This window comes from Eleutherodactylus coqui, chromosome 4 (genome assembly GCF_035609145.1).
Source record: "Eleutherodactylus coqui strain aEleCoq1 chromosome 4, aEleCoq1.hap1, whole genome shotgun sequence".
NCBI lineage: Eukaryota > Metazoa > Chordata > Amphibia > Anura > Eleutherodactylidae > Eleutherodactylus > Eleutherodactylus coqui.
The window spans coordinates 239,537,640-239,556,786 of record NC_089840.1 but is presented as its reverse complement, the minus strand read 5'-3'; the positions used below and the strand labels follow the sequence as shown (position 1 = coordinate 239,556,786).

At 42.7% G+C, this 19,147-nt stretch overlaps 1 protein-coding gene across 2 annotated transcripts in view; it reads left to right on the top strand.

The window, feature by feature from the left end:
- The window catches only part of FBXW4 (F-box and WD repeat domain containing 4), a 168,656-nt gene that overhangs the window by 95,196 nt on the left and 54,313 nt on the right, over positions 1-19,147 (top strand). The window contains exon 6 of one of the 2 annotated variants that reach the window (XM_066600954.1): positions 10,232-10,297. The exons of the other annotated variant lie outside the window; for it this stretch is intronic. Coding sequence (XP_066457051.1) covers positions 10,232-10,297 — 66 coding nt within the window. The remainder of the gene's footprint in view (positions 1-10,231; positions 10,298-19,147) is intronic. 2 annotated transcript variants of the gene reach the window in all.

The following is a 19,147-nucleotide window of genomic DNA, read 5'->3' as shown; positions in this document are numbered from 1 at the left end:
ACGGGACGATTCATTCATCGTTCAAATTCCATACAGTGACTGAACGAGCAATGTTCAGGCATTCATTTTCTGCATGCAGAAAGCTGAATGATGAGCCATTCGGTGTAAACAGCAGTCGTTCACTTCTTAAGGACTGTCTGCTTACTGTGAATGGTGGTGGGTGGGGGGAAACGCTCCTCGGCCCGCTCAGCCTCCATGCCAGTAGGACTGTGAGCAATGCCAATGATACTCACTCCTGTGTAAAGCAGAGGGGCGAGCACCACTGGGACAAGCCATTGGGCATCGTTTGCCCAACAGCTCATCCCATGTAAATGGGCTATAAGACTTGACCGTACACAAAAGATAGCTGTCCGCCAAAGCTTTATTCAGCTAACAACTACTTTCCCCGGCATACCCATAAGCGCACTTTTGGCTCAGGAGCATGCATGTGTGCTTTGATGGAGAGCGTGATAAAACAAGACCTCTGGCTGAGCGAAAAAATCGGGCATGTCTCAATCTAGCATGCCCTTTGTTGCTCCGGACATCTGCCATCGGGGGACAGTCAGAGGAAACCATATACTGTAGATTGTCAGCATGGCCCCGTGTTTAGGCAGTTTAGGACTAAATGAACATTTAAATATATTGAAAGATCATGTAATGTAATCAAAGGTTTATCTTTTTGTCCAGGGGCTGAAGGGTGAAATTAATCATAACTAGAGATAAGCGAACGTGCTCGTTTAGAGTAATTACCATAACGAGTATCACTTTTTTTTGAGTAACTGCCTACTTGGGTGAAAAGATTTGGGGGCGTCGGGGGTGAGCTGGTGGTTGCGGGGGGAAGAGAGAGAGAGCTCCCCCCTGTTCCCCTCCGCTACCCCCCGCTCCACTCTGGCACCCCCTGAATTTTTTCACCCAAGTAGGCAGTTACTCGAAAAAAACGATACTCATTCTGGTAATTGCTCTAAACAAGCATGTTCGCTGATCTCTAATGATAACCAAATACCCTGTTTCCTCAAAAATAAGATTTAACTTTTTTTATATGTATAGCTGCCTGGACACTATTTAAGTTGACTTTTTTTTAAATTACCTGTAACTTGGGCTTATTTTTGGAGTAGGGCTTATATTTTAAACATCCTCGAAAAAAACTGAAAAATCATACAGCATCCTCAAAAATCCTGAAAAGTCATGCTTCTTTTCAGGAAACGGGTCGATGCACTCTGCAAGTATCATATTGCTTGTCGATGAGCCCATGTGTTGGAATGAACTAGTTTTATGCAGAAGCTATGCATGTATTAAAGGGGTTGTATAAGGTTAGAAAAACATGGCTGCTTTCTTCCATTAGCAGTAGCTCACCTGTCTAGGAGTTGTGCCTGGTACTGCAGTGTAGCTCCAATGAAGGGAATAAGGTGCAATACTACATCCAACCTGTGGAGAGGCTTTTTTTTTGTTTTTTTTTAATTCTGTATAACCACTGAAAGTGTAGAAGCATAACAATTCAATAATTTACATTATTTTAATGCCACACCCAAATATTCTCTTTCCCCATCCCAACAATCTATTTTGTCAACTTTCCCATTAGCCTCGGTATTTTTCTCACCAAATCTCTGCCACGTTCCAGGACTCTTGAAGACGCCATCGCGATTTTAATGACACCGTTAGAGCCTGCAAATTCCAGCCCACGGACACACCAAGTATAGGAATTGTATAATGATCTTTCTGATTTTTTTCTTATGCTTCATCAACTGTCAGAGCTCATAAATGGATTTCATTGACACGAGCAAGCTTTTAAGATTTCCAAGACAGTGAGATAAGGCATCCTCAAGTGTCATGGCAGCTTACAGACTGACATTCTGACTGTAGCGGCTATCTTATCTTCTAACTTATCTTAACCACTGTTAATTGCACATACTGTTCTAATGGATGAATCCTGCTTAGATGACCTTGTCAATGGGAGAATTTACACTGTTGAAAACACTAAAGGGATCTTTTGGAGCAAACGATCACTTTCTATGTTGTCAAGGTTTTCTCAAGACAAGAATGTATTCCTTACAAGATGTAATAGCTGTTTCACCCTGGCATTAATATTTGAGTCGAGTGGAAACCGTAACTTCCTGGTTGATGTAGACTTCTAACATGGTCTGCATGGATCTGTACAGCTACAGGTTGAGAGAACTTTAAAGGGAACTTGTCACCAGGTTCATACTGCCCAAACCATGGGCAGCTCGAAACCATAATGGAACGGTTTTGCACATTGTTCTGACTTAAGTGTTATGCGGGACAGACATCTGTCTGGGACGATTAAGTGAATCCTGCATCGGGCAGGGGGTTAGACCCGATGACCCTGGAGGTCCTTTCCAACTCTACCATTCTATGAAATACTGCAGCATTTTAGAATAAACACATTTTTAACTTTGCCTATGTCCTGGCAATGGAGCACTTGAGTCAAAAAGGATGGCCGCGCCGGACTCTCCCTGCCCAACATGAAGCAGCAAGTGAGAGCCCAGGGCAGCCCAACTCTTCGACTCAAGAGTTATATTCCCGAGTCACAGGCACAGTTTGGCTTCCAAAGCTGTGAACTGTGTCAATTGGGTGGTCCTCACTACTTATTGTCAATGGGTGATTGCAGACTTGATTAACAGTGAGTAGTTGGGACCACTAACTTGACACATTCACATCCGAATCTAAGCTGAGTCTAAGAAGAGCGCTGCGGGCAATGGGGGTGAGTATAAACAAAAGAAACACAATGTTGAAGACTGTGGGGCTTCAAAAGGGAAGCTATGCTGCCAGGTTTTCTGACATGAGGATATGACTGGTCCTCTTTAAACTTTTGGACATCTTTTAAATTACACTGGCTATAATGTAGGTAAAGTAACATTTTCCATTGTTATTTTTAATATGTATCATGCATATTGCAATGAAATTCCTGGTAGTTGCCCCATATTCATGCCATCTCTTTCTAGTTCAAAGGTTTTGTTGATTTTTTTTGTAAAATAAAAGGAATACAGCATAATGCAATGTTTTAGCGTCATTATTAGAGATGAGCGAGCATACTCGCTAAGGGCAGTTACTCGATCGAGCATTGCCCTTAGCGAGTACCTGCCCGCTCGGAAGAAAGATTCGGGTGCCGCCGGGGGAATTCTCCCAAGCTCTCCAGAAAAGAAATCTGGGATTGCATAGAACAGTCAATACATTTTAGATATCTACCAGTGGAATACTCTTTCAGTCTACACTTGTTCTTCCCTGTTGTACACGAACAGGCAGATTTGGCAAACTTTCATTTAAGGTGTACGGGAAACCCTAAGAATTGGTCATCAACTGAGAGTCCCAGACAACCACTTAAAAGAATTCTTCAGTTATCAACTTGATAGATGATGCATGCTATATCGTTGGTGGTCCATCCACTTAGACCTTCACTGATCACTAGAACACGGGAGCCCATTCCCACTCCCAGCCATATGGCCGTGACTAGGATGAGTTTGAATGGAGCAGTGGATGAGCACCGGGCCTGCCACTGCATTCAAAATCTATAGTTTGGGGCCAATAAATCTTTTAGGTTATTTTTCCAATATTAACCAAAATCTGTAGTAGTGACGGAAACAGCCGAACATAGGGATAAGTGCTAGACCTTTACTTTATCACCTATCTAGTGGCTACATGCTTTTAGCTAGATACCCCTCTGAAATGTGCTTGTAAGTCCTCCTACAACAACTATACAATATATGTTAATAAACCTATAAACTCCACTATAATTGCTATATACGGTACAAGACCAATATATGTGTCCACTCTGTAGATTTAATTGGCAATTTTCTTACTGCAACACAAACTCGTCATTTACGTTTCTTGTCATTGGGCTCAGTTTTTAAGTTATTTATTTATTTTTATGACTTGCCTACGTGGATATCTGTAAATGCTTGGTCAACTGCAACCCTGGCACTCTATGCATGGAGCTTGGTACCTTTTCAAGACTAATGACAGCTGATTAGGTCACCAAGACCGAGGCACTTGCAGTTGGAATGTAGAATGCTCTAATGACTCATTGTTGCAGCTTGCGAAGTAATGAACAAAATGGGTGAATCCAGGTGCCGACAAAAGCTGTGACCTTTGGTGCTATAATATCACTGTTTCACAGACTGGTTGGTTCTCTAACCAACTTTCAGCCCATCAAAAATTGATTTAATTGCAATTCTTAAGCCCCCCTCCCCCCTCATTTGAAGCATCGGAGTATGACTAATTGTAGTAATAGAGAGTAATAAGGCTCAGATAAAAAGCTTTCCTTAGCCTCTTTTGTATCTTGTGTCACTGTCTGTCAGAGGTCAGAGAGCTTGCATATTCTATTAGTTGCCTTCATTTGGACAAATTAGTTTACCCAACAGTAATTAAAATGCCAGTACGGGTCGGGAATAGCTGAAAGCACTTGATGGGCACAATGATGAAGGACTTGACAGCTATGGTGGCCTTCTTTGCCAAAGCGTGTCACTGCTGAATTAGAGGATACACAAACCACAAACTTATATGGTTAGTAGCATTGGGGTCATGTCATTCTTTTTTTCCGCTTATCTACTTTTATTTTCTTCGTCACCTGCCATATGTCTTCACTTGGTTGTTATTTTTAGCCATTGTTCCCAGAATACTTTCTTTTCAACCAAATTAAGAAAGAAACCCAAGATGGTGTAAGTCATGTCTATTTGTGTAGTTTTCTATAAGTTTAGAGCCTTTTTGGACAGTCATTTATATATTGCAATGTACTTTATATGTTGGAACTGTTTTGACTATATTTTAAGTAATATGCCATGGAAGATGAGGGCACTACATAGGCTTACTCGGAGAAAAAATGATACCATGTAATTGGCTATAGTGACATCTGTGTCAGAGGCTTAGTAAGGGACTGTCAATGGAGTTGGCAGAACACTGATACATGCATATAGCTGGATGGACCCCATTATAAATCATTGGGGTCTGGCAGTTGCTGAGGTATTGATACGGCTCGCCCGGCCATACGAGAGGATCGAGACCAGGGTGTGACATTACAGCATCAACCCGGCCCACTTGATCCTCACATCGATGTATGTTCTGTGTCAATTCGGCGCTGGACGCCAATGGGGACACTTCTCTGCTTGTGGGGGTTAGATGGATTGACTGGGAGGTGTGTTTCTCTGCTGGCCAATCAGCTATAGTTCATACACATTTATTCTGACTCCTCCTCACAGAGGAAGCTGGTTATTCTCTCGTCTGAAGAGGTTTCTGGTCTAGTCAGTTGTTTAAATCCAGCCCTGTGTCTCAGTTCAGATATGTGTCTGTCTGTTGATTCACTTTATGTGGGGTGTTGAAATGTTTTATCTCATGTACGTTTGTGGTTCATATTCTGTTTGTAGGATCTCATTTTTGTCGCATTTCCTGTTACCATGTAGGAAGAAACAGGGCTGCCCTGTGTGTTTCAGTAGGTTAGGGTTATTTTCCTGATATGTATATATTCTTCTGTTAAAGACATAATATTTTGTCTGGCTTTGATGTACCTGGTATCCTTGTGGTTTCTGTTTAAAAAAAAAAAAGGAACCCTTGATACAAGCATGAACAGCACTTTACATCACCGTACTTTGGGTGGTACATCACACAGGGATTCTCCTTTTCATCTTCACTCATAATACATGCATTTTATATCAAAACGTTAATAGATTAATTTCATATATATTTATGTACACACATAGGATGGCGACTTTATGAGACACTGACTTTTTCACCATTGGAGCTTCGCTGTATGGAAATGTAGATAAGTGACCCTAGAGTGCAACATAAGATTAATTGAGCAAGTGCTTGGTGCATCAGTTTGTGTGAATCCACATTAGAATGGGAAAATCCAACAATCTGAGCGGCCTCCAACAAGGCCTGATCATCAGTCCTAGGCTCTATAGCGCCAGGATCTCAAAAACTACCAATCTTGGGTGGTTTTCTGTGCAGCGATGTCAAGAGTATACTGTGAATGGTGTGATCAAGGAGAAATATGCAGCAGAAGGGGACCTTGTGGATGTAAGGCAACTCGTTGATCAAAGGGGTAAGAGGAGGGTGTTAAGAATCGTTCTGATGAGCGGCAGTGCACAGTCAAGCGAACTGTAGCCAAATACCGTGTTGGTGCTCCGACGAATGGGAAATCTAGGTTAGAAGAAACTGCTGCAGTTCTGAAAATGAAGATCAAATGAGCTGTTAGTTGGTTGTCTCTAATAAAGTGCCATTCAGTGTATATGCAACCAGAGTAGTTGTAATATTTGTCCATTAAAGGGAATCTGTTACCAGATTTCATGATGCAAGCTGCATGCGTTATTAAATAGACCTTACACCTGATGAGGCTTGAAAATCCATGCCGGAATGGATGTACATCCTTTTTGGAAAGTTTTGCCACCTGATACTAAAATGTGCACCCGGAGTCTTTAACCCTTTCCAATCCACTGCCTGACGTCTGAAGACATTCTGATTGAAGGCTGTACAGCTCCGATGTCGGAAGACGTCCGGCAGGGTATTCTTACTGTATATTACTGGCCGCTCTGTTGTCGGGGGCCTCTTCAGCATGTCCCATACCGCAGTACTGGCTCTAGGTATTCGAAGTGTTTTATCTGAAGGGCACCTGATGTAACTACCCCCTGATTCTCTTCAGGAGGTTGAAGACTTCAATAGTCATTAAAAATGTTGAATTTGGAGAAATCCATTTGTTATATTAGTTGTGTTGAGCTATTTAAAGTAGTACTTGTGTGTTTTTTTTTGTTTTTGTTTTTTTTGCAAACAACTGAAAGTTTGTACATTTTGGCAAATGAAGCTAATTTTGTAATTGGGGTTGAATCATTTTGATTGCAACTGTATTAACCCTTTCCAATGCACTGTCTGACATCTGAAGACATTTTGATTGAAGGCTGTACAGCTCCGATGTCGGAAGGTATCCGGCAGGGTATTCTTACTGTATATTACTGGCCGCTCTGTTGTCGGGGGGCCTCTCCAGCATGTCCCAGTACTGGCTCTAGCCAGCAGATGGCGCCATTGTATAATGGCAGACAGAGAAAGCCACCTAGGAAACCCTGAATCCAAAATTGGATTGCAAAGGGTCAATAAGGCCATTTTGTTTACCCCTGAGTCATTAAAGGGGTTTTCCGGGCAAGTACTATTGATGACCTACCCTCAGAATAGATTATCAATAGTTGGTTGCCGGGAATCAGTGAATCACTCTGCCTGCTGTCAGTGCAGCGGGGCCCGATGTTGTCATCAGGGTCCAAGCTTGAAGTCCATAAGGCAGCTTCTCTTCCATTAAAATCAATGGGATGCCTCCTATCACACTTCTGGCTCCACATTCGGGTCAGGTCCTGCAGTGTAATAGGCGGCTTCTCTCCTAGTGATTTGATTAGACTTCCTGCTCCAACCCCGATGACCACATCCGGCCCTGCTACACTGATGGTAGGCCATGTAATTAGCTGATTGCTGGGAATTACAAGGGATGGAAACCTGGTGATCAACTATTGATGACCTATCCTCCGGATGGGTTATCAATAGTATTTGTTCAGAAAACCCTTTCAATAAGGCTCCACTGTGCCCCAACAATAAATAATCTCGTCTCCATCACGCTTCCACGACGTCCTCCATCCTCTGCTTTGGCCTCTTCTGGCCAGGATTGTGTCTAGTGACACAGGTAGTGTAGTAAACCCCTTTAACACCGAGGATGTACTCCAATGATCTATTTTACTACTTATTGATTCCACAAGCGCTCTTTGATCAATGTATTGAAAACTTAGTACAAAGTAGCAAAGTGATAAGTCCAAATATCGATACACTGTTGCAAAGTTAGATGGTAGTTAGGGACAATTTTATGTTTTTTTCAGCTTTTCTTGTAGCCTTGGCCGTTGAGGCGACTGTTTTTGTGTGTACAATTTAATAAAAATGAATTACTAGAGCTAACCGCTAAATACGATTTTATATCACCTTGTGAGACTTTTCGAAAATCCATGAGAATGAAGGCATTTAGCATTTGTTAATGCCTTTTTATTCCTGTGTCAGACATACTCGTGTAAGGCCAATCCTATCAAAAGAAGCAATGCTGTTGTATTGAAGAAGAGGAGCGCTGGAGTGGAAAGATCAAGGTGGTGGGAAAACCACAGGTATCTTGGTGGGACAGAACGCCTTCACTAAACCAGCGGCTCAGTATGCACCTGGAAAAATGCGTTAAGACAATATGGGGAGGGAAACTCGTTTGGCTTTAGTCTACTAACTGCAGACTGGATAAAGTAAGAGAAGGGGGGTCCAGGGGTGAAGGGCCAGTGGGGTAGAGATATTAATCCCTACCGCAGGCCTACTGGGAGGTCAGATTTGCCAGAGTGGCAGGGATTAGAATTGGTTTCCTCCCTTCTCTCTTTACTATTGACTTACCTTGATGCAAATTTAAAGCGGTGGCAACAATCAAAGAGTGTCGCTGCATACCTTCCAGAGGGGGGAATAACTTTACTCGTCTCTTCTTTGTTTACATTTTTTTTAAGCATCTTAAGAAGCAAATTGCTCACAAGAATGATTGGTGAGAGGCTGGTATGTTCCTCACTACAGTAATTGGCTTTGGTGGTTATTAATGGATTATGTGGAAGAACAAGAACATAATGTATTACTTTGTAGTTGCCTGCTTCACTGACAAAATACCATAGAGTGCTTTTCGAATAGACCTATGAATGTAAGAACTCATTTTCCCTTGTTTGTAATGTATTTTAGTTTTATGTTTATATGCGCTGCCAGCAACAACGATTTTTGGTGTCTATGGAAGATGCGATCACCTAACAAACGATCGCCGAGTGATTGATGGCACCTTCACAAGGGCAGATGATCGGGCGGACAAACGCTACTTTGTGATCTGCCGATGTAAAAGGGGTTATACCAAGATAGACTTTCATCACTTGTCCGTAGGATAGGTGATAAAAATTCTGTTCAGTGGAGTCTCACTTCAGAGACCCCCATGGCTTTTGAGTATGGGGGTCCTGTGTTTCCCTCTTTTCGGCACTGGAGGCTCTCTGCACCCACCTACAGTGATGTTGCATTGAATGGAGTGGTGGCGGTATGCACGCGGACACCAATCCATTCATTTCAATGGGACTGAATGAAATAGCCATGTACAAGCACTCCCCTATCTCTATCAGTCCCATTTGAAGGTGAATGGCGCTGCACCGTGCATGAGCGACCGCTACTCATTCGTAATGTTGGAGGTGCAGTGAGGGGGACACAGGACACTCGTTCTCAGGATCAATGGAGGTCTCAGCAGTGAGTCCCTCACCAATTAGACTTCGTCCTATGGATAAGTGATAAGTCTATCTTCAGAATACCCCTTTAGCTTCTAATTGACTAACCAATGTAAATTTGAATATTGGGTAAAAGTGCCTTTTAATTACACTTCATTGAAAACTATTTAAATTGACTAAATAAAGTTAGTTATTCTTGGTTAATAATAATCTTTATTTGTATAGCGCCAACTTATTCCGCAGCGCTGATACCCCCTGCTTCACTCACAGCGGTCACTCTACTGTTTGCATTGCTTTTGGCTTCTAAAATATGGCCAATCACAGTTGTTAGTGACAAGATGGCGACTCCTTCAAGACGACGGTTGGGCTTTTATTTTTAATCCCTTTCATAGATACAAATTACAAAGGCTAAATTACAAAAGTGTAATTTTAGGTAAATAAAGCAATTTGCACTTTGGCTATAGTACGAACACAAGCTATCAAGTACGACGACCGTGTAAATCCACAGTAAAATCTGCAGATGACCTTTTCAACCAGTGAATTTACGTGAAAAAACGGTGAAAAACATGACTGCAATAAAACGGCAAGCAGTAGTTTGCTTATGTTTCACGGCACATTTCCACCACGCGGTTCATAAACCAGCAGCATGAGAAGTGAGGGAGAAGAAGAATATACGTGTCCTTGGCGTGCTCTGGGCGCTGTCGCCGTCTCCCTGCTGCGTTTGGGGTCACTCTGGTTTTATGCCACACAACATCACACCACAGTATTAGGAGACTACGATTATGAAGAATTTACGGGAAACCCGCATGCGTTTAACGTGGATTTGTGTGTTATTCACTGCTACAGAAGTGCTATAAGCAGTAGGCTCCTAAATGCAAAGCACAGTGATCTAAGGAAAAGGGATGCAACATGAATGACAAATCTGCTCCCCGTATAGGACGGGCGACCCCGTGATCCCGCTCCTGGGTAATGTCTTTTCCCTCTCTCTGTCTTTACAGCTCTTTTGTTACTGGGACGGCCTGCTGCCACCATACATCACCGCTCAGGATTTGGGACCTTCAGAGGTAATATCTATGTGTAATATCAGACATCTGTTCTCTGCCAGCACATTCATAACATAAATGATCTTGCAGGACCATTTTTTTTAATGTGTTGTGTAAATTTTCCTATCGATGTCTAGTGACTGTGAAACTGGTCTAGCAATCTGCGGTATGAGCAGATGAATCTCCTCATTGTGTTCTGGCATGTGATCACGTAATACAGTAATCCGGCGCGGTATAGGAGGAGTCAGAGTGTACTTAGCAGGCGTAATATGCAAGGTAAAATAACACTATACATCACACATGTTATCTTATGTGTAGCAGCTTTGTCTGACTCTTCTTCTATCCATACTCCACTCAAAACCACTTAAAATAATCAGGTATGCCTGTTCTTCTACCCCCATATCTCATCTACCCAAAGTAATGCAAATACTATATAATCTGGTGAGATCATTGACATCTGCTTTAGTTGTACCCTAATGACATCAGATGCTCTCCATGGAATTCCTTCTACTAACGTCTGATACACTTCAGCTGGTATTTCCCTCCATTCATCCTGAAAATGTCTAGTGAGTTCTCTCAAAGAAGATGGACGCTGTTCATATTTCCGGATTCGATGATCCAGTTTGTCCCAGAGATGTTCAGTAGGGTTCAGGTCCGGACTCTGTGCAGGCAGTCCAATTGTGGAACATTCATATCCTCAAGGCAATGTAAAACTCCCAATAAGACACCATAACTTAGTTTTATGGTGCTTGTAGTTGGCAGGTTCCCTTAAAATTCCTTACCAGATGACTGCAGTTCTAGCTATGAGGGTCTAATCGCTGGGGCCACTGTCCTGTGGATGGGGTTTCCCAAAATCGACATTTAATACATGGGCATGCTGAGACCGCTAAGACTCTGATAGTGTTTGCAGTGGCTCTCCACGTTGGCCATAGAGGAGGGTTCTGAGTGGGGACCTCCTCATATGGCATCTTTGCCCTACTAGGAAATACAGACGGGTTGTCCTAATGAGACAACTGCTTTAAATGTAGTAAAGTATTGTCACAAGAAAGCATTTATAGGCTGGGCTAGAGCTATTACTTTAGATCTAGGTAGTATACGGTAAACCAAAGACGACTCGTTGGACTTGTAACCACTTAGTAGGAACAATTGGGTAGTACGCAGCCGTGGATGCGGGCAGCTGTTTCTTCATGTTAAGATGAATTTTTCCTAAAGTATGTAATATATCGCTGCTGTAAAATGATGTATCTGAATACCCTTCTGACAGACCAGAGCAGGTGGGTGAGGAGGGCAATGACCTGGCCAGATCGGCTCATTTGTAGACCCTTGAACGGTGCCGGTATATGTTTTCTATATGTACTGTATCGCGTAGGAATTCCAGATGCGTTGCGTTAGAAGCTCTTGGAATTCAGAAGAACTCGGTCATTTGATCTTCTGAATACTTCGGATGCAAAGAGCAGAAAGTGTATTGGCAGATATGCAATAGTTGGAGTCTTTATAAAACCTCTTTGGGATAGATTGCATTGGCTTCAATGTGAGCCCTGCAGTCTGAATTATAAGGGGCCATTTGTGGGGTTGTGATGATCATTTTGGAGCTCAGTGACCTGGTTATGTTTTTTGTTTCAATTGAAGGGGATGTTTCACAAAAAAAGTTTTCCTCTGTCCACAAGGTATGGGATTTATTGCTTATAATGGGGGTCTGACTATCTCAAGAACAGGGGTCCGGAGTGTCCCCCAATGAAGACAGTGGTGGTCACACAAGTGCATTGCTGCTCCAGTCATTTGAATGGAACCGTCAGAAGTAACCAAGCACTTGAACATGTATGATCTCCTCTACCTTCAGCGTGGGATTCTCCAGATTCATGTTCTTGAAATCTGTAGGGGTCCCAGAGATCGGAACCCCACCAATGAGCTAGTTCCCCTACCCTGATTTTTATAGGACAAGCCCTTTAATTGTTTTTATTCTGGGAGTCAAGCATTGATTGCCCATCCTCAGAATGGCTGTCAGTGCCTAATCATGGGGCCTGATACTCACATGAATGGGACAAGCCGCTGTGCATGTAGACAATGGAGTGGCCATGGCCCTCCAGATGATCCTCGGGGGCAGATTCCTGCCATCATCGTAGGACTCTCTGAAAACCCCTTTGAAGGGATTGTTGGATGATTTTTTACCTATCGCTGCAGATGTGTTAAAATAACAAAGGCAGCAGTACTTACCTGTCCCTATCCCTGGTGATCCAGTGTTGCAGCCCCACGGTCTCTGGCTGCAGCGGTCTGGTGGCAGCTATTCCTAAACAAGCAAAGCTGTCAGATGCCATTCTCCTGGCATCACCACTTAGATGCCGGGAGCCACGATGCCAGGAGAAGGCACCAGCTGTCAGACGTTAGCCGTCCCTAAACAAAGACTAGGGGAACTGTGACGCTGCAGTGCTGGGTCCTAGGGGGCAAGCACAGGTAAATGGTTGGTCCTCAGTTAGAAGTGCTAAATATTTGGTGAACTCAGCTGACACAGAACCTCTTATTGCCCACTTTTTTGATTCATTTGCAATGGTCACATCCTTTTCAAAATAAGAAGCTATGCAGCAGCTGAGACGGTATGTTGTGATTATTTATTTTTTTGCAGCGACCCAATCATAGAATTCGGTAATCCACGCTGCAGCTGCTGGAGAACCTCTTTTCAAAGAGAGAAAGAGAGTGCAGTGAATTACTCTGTGACAACTTGCAGAGCGGCGCCTACGTAGTACCGGTCACCTCCGTCATTGGCTCCAACATCAGAACAGGCCCATTATAAAAGTACACTTTACAGACCCGTCAAGGGAAAATTTCTACTTCCGTGTAGTTTTTACATATGTGTCAACATAGGGAAACTAGGAGCGAGGTACATTTTTATTTTACTCGAACTGTTAAAATAGCGCGATTTCCATTAGCTTCATGTATTGGATCCATGGGTTCCATCCATTCTTCAGTTCACAGATCTCTAAATTGCAGCATATTTCAGTACAGTATTTTTCCCTGACACACCATATGGTAATGCTATTCAGTGCAACATAATCTACAACGTATGCCAGTAGTTGCTTCCCTAGGTAATCCTAGCCTCTGACCTATGGCTAACTGCATTTCAGGGCTCCGTAGTATGGATGGGAATATACAGTATGCTTGGAGGCGAGTGGGTGTTTTGTTGAATTAGTGGTAAGCGTACTACAGACTACCATGTCCACTCTGTATTTATTGCAGGCTGCCTTTTTAAGTGTAAACAGCTTAGAAAAACATAAATGTCTTAATTACATAACCAGATGCAGCACATTATAGACATGATCACCGCTTATTTTCCCTGATACTGCTGCGCCATTTCCCCCCCCTCTTTCTCCATCCAAAAAAAAAGGCTTTGTCACAAGATCAGTAATCTTAAAATACTAATTGCGATATAAAATGTTATGTAACATATTCACAAATGGTATCTTAGCCCATCGTAGCTGAAATAGGAATACCCTACTGTACACAGTGGGCAGAAGGGGTCAAGGTTACCGAGCCGGCTGTTCTACACCATTTCCGTAACTACTATTCACTTCTACGGTAGTTACAGAAATGGCAGAGCAAGCTGTGCCGTTCCTATACCTCCCTATTATGTAAACTGCATAGCTTGCTATGCTACGCTGGTTCTGCATGACCAGGGACTACTATGGGAGTCATGGAACAACCAGCTTGGCTGTTTCCAGAATTACCACCTTGGATATTTCCATCTTGGCAATGACTGACTGAAGTGGGAATACCCCTTTTAAAGGGAACCTGTCAGCACGTTGGAGCCCCAGCAACTACGTAGCTCAAAGGTTAGGCAAAAGGGAGTCCAGGGTGCCCCGTTCCAGCATTGTGGCTATGAGTGCGTGCACACAACGTGACTCTTTTCGGGTGGCTACTTGCATGCACTCTCTCATTGATCTGAGCACAAGCACAGATCCGTCTGAAAAGAGTCATGCTGGGTACGTGTACTGATTTATCGGGGTCACAGAGCTGGAACGGGGGACCTGGTGAGTATAAAAAGCAGCTCCCAGTTCCTTCACCGTTTGAGCCCCACAATGTAGTCTAGGAGGCTAAAAGGTTCTGACAGGTTTCCTTTAAAGGGGATCTCCCATGAAGACTCAGGCTACCTATACGCTCTAACAGGACATATGGAGGTCATAGATGGGGTCCTCTTTAAGGATCCTCTGGCAGAGCAAACCTGTCAGTGTCTTACATGATCGGGAATTGATTTGAAGGACCACCATATAATACAACATTTACCCCGTGGGGAAAATATCTGGCCAGATACGGCTTTCGGCAGTGATGCATGACGTGAGAATTAGGCTTTATCAAACTCTGCTTGATTTCAATCTGTCATTAACTGGGAATCATAGGACACTGTGTATGTGCATAATTCTTTTAATTATTAGGCTTGGTCATTTCAGCCACGCTAATAGCTACAGTCTATACAAAATCAAACGTACAGCCCTGCAATCTCTATAGACAAGTATTGGCTGTAGATTGGATCATGGTATGCCACCTTTCCTACTAATTAGTTTTTTGAATTTCTGCCATGCTGGAGTTACACCATCAACTGTAGGTACTGTTTATATAGGAGTGGAAACGTCTAGGGCTAAGGCCTGCCTCACACAGACGTTTTTGTACAGTGTTTAGCTAAACGCTGTACAAGGCTCCCATTCATTTCAATGGGGCTGTTCACACAAGCGTCAAAACACTGCGCTTTGACAGCGATGCACGTTTTATCTTTGCCCATTTTCAGCCCATTGAAATGAATGGGCAGTGGTTTCAGCGTTGCTGAAAACGTGGCACAACTTGGTACCATGTTTTTGGTAGCGCTGAATGCACTACCTAAAAAAAAAAAGGAAATCTCACCCAGCTGGTGCCATCGGCGTCCCCGCCGCTGTCACACTCCAGAGCTCTGTGCAGACTCCTGGGCCCTTGTCAAGCTGACAAAGCATCTATTGCTAGTGGTGGGAATTGAAATCCCCGCCTCCCAGCGAGAGATTGCACTGATTGGCTCAGGAGCGCCGACACCGCCATTCATGGCCGGTGCTCGATGCACCAATCACAGGCATTCAATGAATGGCTGCGATTGGTGCATCCAGCGCTGGCTGTGGTTGGCTGAGTCTGCTGACACTCAGTGGGCTCAGCCAATTAGAGCAATCTCTTGCTGGAGGCAGGGTCTTCAAACCCAGTCACTAGCAAAAGATCCTCTGTCGATGATGACAAGTGCCAGGAGCTCTTGAGAACAGCGGAAAGTACCCGTACAGCACCAACTAGGTGATTTATTTTATTTTTATTTTTTTCAGCATCCTTGGATGCGTTTTCAGCTCTCCAGCCAAACCGTTGTAAAAAATGCATGACAAAGCTGCTGAAACCGCAGTAAACGCAGCGTTGAAAAAGACTGCGTTACTGCAAACACCTCTGTGAGGAAGGCCTAAGACATGCTGAACTTGGGAAATTGTAGGTCAGTGAGGTTTACAGAACAGGATTGCCGAATTGTGTAAAAATCAATCTTCTTCTCACAGACCCAACAAATGCAGTACACAAACAGTCCACAGTTCCCATGAGCACTTTGTTTTTCTTAACCCCTTAAGGACCATGGGCGGTAATTGTATGACGCTTGGTCCTGCCTTTAATTCTGGGCAATAAAAGTAGTACGGGACGGGATTAAAGACTCTGCTCCTACAATCAAGCAGGAGCAGGTCAGGTTCTCGGCTGTCAGACAAAGCCAAGGACCCGGAGGAAAAGGCAGAAGCAGTTTCTAATCTCCTTTCCAGGCTATATAGTGCTCAGAGATATGTACTAAAAAGTGAAATCGGAGGTGTTTTTTCTGCTGTGTGAGTCAGCGATCACCCGACCACTTGGGTGCCCCCTGTCACAGCAGAGCTGCAGGGTCCTAGCAGACACCGATGAGCTCTGCTACTGACCGATGTCACAACAAGGGGATGTTTTCCCCTGTACTCGTTCCTGGGGCACCTATGGATGCCCCAGCTACAGTGGAAAAGTATGAAATAAAAAAAAAAAATGTGCATGATCCCCAGAGGTCTTATGATATCATGGAGGTCATAGATTTAAAAAAAAATCCAAAAATAAGTTTAAAAAAAAGACAGAATAAAATGAAAAAATATAAAGAAAATGACCGACTGCCGATGCCAACCAAAATCGTTGTCGTATGCACCCTGTAATCTGAGACTGAAACAAAATCAAGAGCTCATTCCCATACTTTTACTTTAGCATTAATATGCTAATTTTAAAAAGAAACTACTATAAATTAAAAAAAATTTTTTATAGCTTTTTACCCCTCGTAAAACTAAAAAAAACGGAGAAAAAGTAAGTGAAAAAGTACATAAAAATAGCCTTATATGTCATGGGGAAAAAAACCGCAACCAAAATAATTTGGGTAGCGGAAGATAAAAAAAAATCAGGCAGTAAAACCACCACATAGGTAAAATACTTAAAAATGTCTGATCCTTTAGGTCCAAAACACGGTAGTCCTTAAGGGGTTAAAGGGCACCTGCGACCAGGTTGCTGCTGCCCGAACCACATATGTACATTGAGGGCATATCTTATTTGGAAATGCTACTGTGTTTCAGTATAAACCTAGTTTGAAGAGCCACTCCGAATGGAGCTTGGGGTCACGGAGGCGGTGCTGCATTGGCCTCTCCCCGCCCACATCATCCAGTGGGCGGGGAGACAGGGAGACAACTGTCACTCTAGGCGATCCAGACGGGGAGGAATCAGCACATCACCAATACCATGACTCCAAGCTCTTTTCGGAATGGTTCTTCAAAGCATGGTTGTTCTGAATAAGACCTAGGCCGGTTTTCCAACTGAGTTGGATCAGCCGGCAGAAGATTCCGTCACAGATCCGTCTCGAAATACCGTAAGAAGCGGAGCAGGAAAGTGGAATCCCTTACTTGGCCTTAATGTTCATACCTGCCCCCGGTTCAAATTGGCTGTGGTTTGGAAGCCTCCCTTTAATTAACCCTCTGATAGCACTGTATTGTAACTTTTTCTGCTCGGTTTCCGCAGAAATTCTATCGGGGGGTCCCAGCCAGTAACTAGGTCATCTATGGTTCTTTTTGGGTCCTATTAACAAAAAGAAATTGTAAATCGAACAGCCCCTCTAAAGTAAAAGTATATTAGGAAGAGCATTTTTATTTAATTGACTACTTTATTATTTGATTTTGACTTTTTGGATTATTTGCCTTTCAACAAAGCAAAGGGAAAAGCGTAACAGGTGTGTTAAGAGCATTTCTTCTAGAAGTCAAGATCAGCTGCCTTAAGGAGAGCAGACAAGCACAATTAATAAATTGGAGTGTCAGGTTCCCCATTTTGCATTTTTTAGCTTCCAGTTTGGTTTCAGTTTTTCTTCCTCTGCGGTTTAGAATTCTTGGACGGGAGAAACAATGCTGCGAGAAAACCAAAAGAATTCAAAGCAAACTTCAATCTCCGTCGTGCTTGGGAACGAGCTGGATACAAAAATGAGTTATTTCATCACATAAGGAAAAAACAGATTTTTAAATTTATCCTTCATTTTTAATTATTTTTTTCTTTTAAATAAAAACAAAAAATTTTCATCGTACTTTAAGAAACCGAAGAGAAGCGGAGAACCAGGAAGCCATGTTTATTTAGCTGATTTGTTAAATGTTCTTTTGGTAATGAATGAATGCTCTCTACCTGAGAACGTGCCATCCTTAACTGCTGTTCCCAGAGAAGCCGAAACAGATAATAAAGCTGTAGAAAATAGGATTAAGGTATTGAACAGGCAGGATTTAGTCTGATCTTTCAATAATACCAAAGCCTGATTGAAGAGCGAATCAAGAGCCAAAAAGCATGCAGCCAACACAAGACTCGACACTGTCGGCTAAACGTCCAACCTGTCACCGCTGAAAAGGGCTGTTCTACTTTTCTTTTATGTTTTTCTTTCTAATGTAGAAGTCTATGTGTGAAGTTTATCCCTTTTTCATGCCTTTTTAAAAAAAAAAACCAAGAAACAATAAAGGCGGGTGGTTCTTTAGGGAAAGGTAGGAATACACTTGTGTTCTTTCATTAGCACATCTGAAGGTTTTTTTTCCTATTATACTTGATGTTTAGTCCTAAAAAGTGCTTTAGATTATTAGATGGAAATGCTTTCCTGCCCTTTATTAGGAGGTCGGGATCAGGCATTTGTAATTAAAGGGGCGTTCGGCAAGGTATCCTACGGAGAGGCTGGCGGTTATGAAAAAATTGTAGTTTCATATGGGTTTTATGGTTTGTTTTAATACAAAGATCATCTTCATTCCCATCTATCAGTTGGGTCCTGTCAGTGTTTTCACAGCAGAGCCAAAAAACGGCTGATTTTGGTGCTATTTTTTTGCATCGGTCCGACATACAGAGTCGTTAGTTCAGTAATTCGTCATTTGTAATCTAATCCAAAGGGATATGTCCTGATCATTAGTTCTCCTTGGTTAAGTATGTTTTGTAATTGAGGTTCTCCATAAATCTGTCATACTAGTGATGTCTACAGGCTATAAGAAAACCGCCTCAACAGAGAGCTGTACAAGTTTTGTTCTTTGACATAGTTACTTTCACAGCAAAGTCGCAGGAGTGTTCAGGTTAAATAAAGGAGGCCATAGAGAGGCGTGTATTTCACCAACAGAGATTGCCTGCATGTTATGGACTCGCTGTGCGTGGTCTTTGTATTTTGGTTTTGTTTTTTTTCAATCTTCAAGAGGAAAATCTACGAAATATTAATTGAAATTTAAATGGGTTTTCCGACTTATTTGAAACATTGGTGACCGTGAGAGGAATGTTGGATATTAGAAAGAGAAGAAGAAAAAAGAGACCAAGTACTTGCGTGGCAATGCCTGA